This window comes from Cynoglossus semilaevis, chromosome Z (genome assembly GCF_000523025.1).
Source record: "Cynoglossus semilaevis isolate Cse_v1.0 chromosome Z, Cse_v1.0, whole genome shotgun sequence".
Lineage (NCBI taxonomy): Eukaryota > Metazoa > Chordata > Actinopteri > Pleuronectiformes > Cynoglossidae > Cynoglossus > Cynoglossus semilaevis.
The window spans coordinates 13,155,429-13,160,860 of NC_024328.1; the positions used below are offsets into that span (position 1 = coordinate 13,155,429).

General features: G+C 42.8%; 1 protein-coding gene across 1 annotated transcript in view; it reads left to right on the forward strand.

Moving 5' to 3' along the window:
- Nucleotides 1–2,215: 2,215 nt before the first annotated feature.
- Nucleotides 2,216–5,432, forward strand: part of LOC103397953 (transmembrane protein 132D) — a 118,509-nt gene continuing 115,292 nt past the window's right edge. Inside the window, exons 1-2 of the mRNA XM_025053314.1 lie at nt 2,216–2,803; nt 2,995–3,572. Coding sequence (XP_024909082.1) covers nt 2,336–2,803; nt 2,995–3,572 — 1,046 coding nt within the window. The 5' untranslated portion in view covers nt 2,216–2,335. The remainder of the gene's footprint in view (nt 2,804–2,994; nt 3,573–5,432) is intronic.

Below are 5,432 nucleotides of genomic sequence, written 5' to 3' on the forward strand. Positions count from 1 at the left end.
ATCTGCTATTATTTTTTGTGAAGTCGCCTCAGTATGTCTCGCCCCAGACAACACTGTGTTGTCCCACGCTCATTATATTTTCACACTCTGCTACACTACAACACAAATATACACACAGACTTCCACACAAATCCACCGTGACTCTGTCTGTGTGTGTGTCTGTGTGTCTGTGTCCCGGCCCGGGCCTGATGGAAACGCTTCATTTTACTTTGAACAAAGGCTTCTTTTATTTACTCACTGACATTTATTTAGGAATGTGCCGTGCTGTTGTTGTAACGTTTTGGTAAATGTTTGCAGTCAACCCTTTTCCTGCAGCCAATTGCCCCCATTTCCATTTGAAGTAAATAACTGCACTTGATGTCAAATGTGAAAAACGTGGTTCATAAAAATTCATTGTCGTTGTGATCATCGTCAGGCCAATGGAAACGACACCAATTATGATCAGGTTCGCCGAGTTTCTATCTTGTTGTTTCTGCAGTATCGGAACATTTCCACTGAAGATTTGATTCGTTTTACAGTCCTGGCTAAGGTTTAAATTCAATTTAAATAGTTAGAGTTTTGAATATACTGCACATTTTATCAGCATTGTATAAAGCAGTGGTCCCCCAACCCTTTTTTTGTACCAAGGACCGGTATCAGCCGTTACTGTGGACCGATAATACCACGCCATCGTTGAAGGATCATTTCATTTTCAGAATAAAACGTCTTTTAGACTTTCTTTTCTTAGTATCAGAGTCTGAATGACCTTTGACCATAAGGGATAATGACTGGATTCTTTTAGAATTAAGTCAATTAGTAAAACTGAGGTACATTTTTTCACTGTGTCTCGCAGCGGCCCGGTACAAAATGACCTGCGTACCAACACTGGTCCCTGAACCAGGGGTTGGGGACCCCTAATTATTGTGTTAAAGAATCCCTTTTGTCTGAGTGTGCGGATAAAACATATTGCAGTTGCATAAAAAAGACAAATCTTATAAAAGCAGCTTTACTGTATAAACTGTGACCGAGCAAAACTCTGCCATCATCAGAGCAGAAAGCCACGGGTGAGGATATCGTCTCCTCCTGGAGAAGGTGGGAGCATGTGTCAAGGGAGGAAGTACAGAGGCACAGTGTTAAGTACACGGAGGCAGGAAGCATGGGATACGTGGGAGGAAACACTAAAATCCCGGATTCTCCTTTAACAACATCTCGCAGGCGGAACAGCAGCTCATGTTTTCAGAAGCTTTAATACATGTTCCAGGGCCCTCCCTAATCATTCAAGGCTTTCAGTCGGGGACAGGGGTAACAGCTTTTTCGCTTGACTGTCACTTGGGCGATGCTGTCGAACAGCACTCTGGGAGGACTGCTGTTACTGGTGACAAAAGTACAGTGTCCATCAGGTGTGAAGATTTACTTAAAAGATGATGTGACACACTGATTTGATGATAATTAAGATAAGTAGTTTAAATTTATAATCACCTTTCAGGGCTCACTGTACAAAACACAATAAAAAATAAAGTAAATAAACAAAATAAAATACAACAGATGATAAGGCAGAAGTTGCGATACCTATGCTTGTCTGAAGAGGTGGTTTTTAAGGTGATATTTATGGTGGTTTGAGAGTTGTAGATAGTTCTGAGAGGGTGAACCTGCGGCAAGGGGCCGATCAGCTGAAGGGTCTCGACCCACGGTCACTTCATGTGATGTTAAATGTTTTTTATCTTGCAATAAAAACTGGGTCATTAGAGATTCAAGGTTCACTCGATGATACTCTGTGACTCTGGACTTTTTGAAAAAAAAAAAAATTCCCACGTCAACCAGCCCCAGTGTCAAGCGCTCTCTTGTTGTGCTTATATATGTGTGTTGGAAATACCAAAAGCATTCTCACATAAACAGACGGCTCAATACAACTCGTTCATGTCTGATATCGATAATGGAACTTGGAGTATCTACCGATACTAATATCATTCCCAAAGACTGGGTCACGGCACTCACGTGGGTCACAAGATATGTTTTTTTGGGTCGTCTCACCCAACGTTTCTCAGGAGTTTGTAAATAAGGTCTATTGACTTGGGTTGCAAATGTTTGTGACTTTTAAAATATGGGTCCCCAGATAAAAAGTTTGGGAAATACTGGGCTAAGGTATCAGATCATAAAGGCTACAGTTTTTTTTTATGATATGTCATTCTGTAATGTTGACCAATATCAGACTGATTCCAGTCCCGATCCATCCCTGGTATGAAATATACATTTAATACAATATAAACGTATAATATTGTTTATTTGTTTTACGAAAAAGAAAAGTTTTGTAAGCCCACCACAGTTCACCTGACTTTGTCCTCACACCAATTATTGTATGCTTCTTGTCCTCAGTAATCTTCTGTGTTCTCCTTGTCGCCCCTTAGTGTCTGACAGCCAGACAGGAGCAGCAGGAGGTGGACCAGTGGGAAGGCTGGACTCCAAACATTCCCGCTTTCCATCATCACTGCCCACATACCTCCCCGTCCAGTGCCAGTTGAACGGCACCGACTCCGCCTTCTTCCTGCGGGAAGCCAATCAAGAAGTGGTGAGAAATGGCAGCCTGTCATCACGGACCGAGCCCTTCTTTCTCCACCGGCTGGAACCTGGCATCGCTGCGCCGCGAAACCTGCCAAGTGTTAACTGCAGCTACGGGAACCTAAGCACTGAGCAGCCAATCCCGGTGGAGCTGCTTCAGAGTCCACTGCCGCACGTGCTGCAGACGACCAATCTGGTGACTTTGAACTGGAAAATCAAAGGTCAAGTTGTGGTTCCCAAAGTTGGACCAGCAAGACCCTGGATACAGGTATCAAGATATTTCTATTTCTAATACTTTCTAATACTCTAATACTATCTAATATGATCTGATTTGATGATATGCTTAAGCGATTCTACAAAAATATTCTGAACAGGTCATAGATATGAACATTTTGCTTTGGCATTTTTTTTTGTCCAAACATCTTTCTGAGGACCCAAATTCCTTCTGTTTGTTTTCAGGTACTATTTTATTTAGTGGGGCGACGTTGGGATGAGCCTGACCCACTTCCTGCCGCCCTTCTACCATGTGTCCGAGTCATGGCTATCCGGGACCCCAGTGAAACTGCGCCCTCAGCTGGCTGCCGACTGTCGGGCCCATCTGGAATTTGCGTTGTCCGCCTGGAGATTCCTCCAGCGTGGTTTATGCCGCCACACATACGAAAAAGACCTCCCGAAGGCTCTCTGCCGTCAGTGGATGTGTATTACTCAGTTATACCAGTAGCAGGCGCTGGTCAAGAATGTCCCCATATTGTGAACGAACCATGGAAGGGTAAAAGTGTAAATATTGGGCCTCTTGGAGGGTTGGGTATGGGCCCGAGGGGTAAGTGGAGCAGCCAAGTCGATGATGATCTCCAGGACTTTCTGAAGTTGGGTTCTGTGGTAATGACAACGGGAAAAGTTTCTGCCAAAGGAGAACGACTCAGGCTAGATGAAAATGTGGAAGTTCTGATTCCACCCAGTCCAGTTCGGCTTGGCAAGACGGTGTATTTTGGTGTCTTCATGAGGACGGATTCAAATACAGAGCAGTTCACACTGAGGTAAGAAACTGATTTTTTTTTTCATGTATTTTGATTCCCTCTACTGCCCCCTAGGCTTGATGACTGCCTCATTTTTATATTGAGCACATTTTAGGAGCCAGGCCAGATAACAAGCTCATGGATATTCATGAGTAATCTAAGTAGAGAAGGAAACACAGAATTCCAATCATGGAGAGAAAGAGGTGACTTAGAGGATGTGAACTTTAGTAAGACGCGAAAATAAGGGGAAAATAAGGGGGAGGACGTGATGCTGCGGCCCTATCTGGTCAAGGCTTAGATCTGGAGGAGACGTCAAGTGCTCTTGCCTGTCAAAGAAATGTGTCCCCACATACAAAACCGGTGACCATTTCGCCACCTTCTCGATCTTTAGACCCTACCCCAACCCCCACAGCCACCAACAGCTGGACATTGAACAATAAATATTTAATGTTTGACTTATCAAGCATTGCTTTCTTCCTCTTCCTATTTGGAAAATTAAAACTATAAACCCAGCTGAAGATATTTAATGTGTAACCATGCTCAGGAAGAAAGAGCACGTCATCAGCGTGAGGCACTCGGTAAAAGACTTGGCCCCAATTGTGCTCTCAGATTTTGTCACTCGCAGCCAATCAACCTGCATTGACCGCCATTAATGACGTGGTTCCGCTCTGACCTGTTTTCATTCTTCAAGAACCAGAAATTTTTAACCCAACTAAGTGGGTTCAAGAGGCCGAATTTGTTTTCCTCCCATGTGAACCTCAAACGCAGGAAGTCACTGATGGCCATTTCCTGCTCACTTGTATGAATCACACTAAACATTTGTTGCATTTTGATGCATTTTGAGAGCAGAACAGAAATGATTATGTTGTTCATCGGCATTTTTTTGCACATGGTTCATCATGGTTCTACAGTGTTGAGGGAATGTATCATTTGGCAAGTATTCTAGGATTCTTTATGTAGCTTGTTATTGGCTGAAAACGTCTCGTGAGATGACCAGTAAACCAAGTCCACTATGTGGCAGGTTTATTTTTTTTCAAATTATTAGGTGGCTTAATGGTTAAGGAAGAGGACTTGGGTCCGGAAGGCTTCAGGTTCGAGTCCACCAGCTGAGTCCACCACTGAGGTGTCCACTGTTCACTTTGGTGATGGGTTAAAAACAGAGGTCAACTAGTACAAGTAGTTCACTTTCCACACAAGTATTGTATGTCACAAACACTTGGATTACGTGTCAAATTCAAGGCCCACAGACCAAATAAGGCCTACCGTATCATTCTATGTGGCCCACCAGAACTTATCGTACGTATGTTTGTCTTAAAATGAACATTTATCTGAAAAGAGTCTGTCCTTATGGTTATTGGGTGCCTAAAACTAAATGCTCAGTTTGTGTGCAGGGAGAGTAATTCACAATTCTTCTTTCTTGAATTCTTCTTCTAATCAATAATGCATTTACATTTGTTCACCAAAAACACAAATCTCCATAATTGATGTTGTTTTTGTGACATTTTGGTGCTGGAATAGACTTTTCAGTAAATATTAACCCTGTTCGACCCACAATTACCTTTTTACATTTTTTGGCCACTTGCATTAATAAGTTTGATACCCATGACCTTGAAACTAGACTTAAACTTAACTGACCTTTAGTGGTTATTTCCATGTGTTGTTTTAAAGTGAGAAAAACTCCCAAATTTATCGTACAGAGTGAGAGTATTAATTTTATGGTCAATTTGTCAACGGTCGTAAAGTCCGCAGAATCCAACACCTGAAGTGGATCAGAGGGAGGGTGGTGCTGGTGCTGATGTCGGCGCTGGGCACAAGGTGGTGTCATCTGCATCAGCTGACATTGAGTAAGAAAGATGGAAAAGGCAGGATGAGAATGAATGA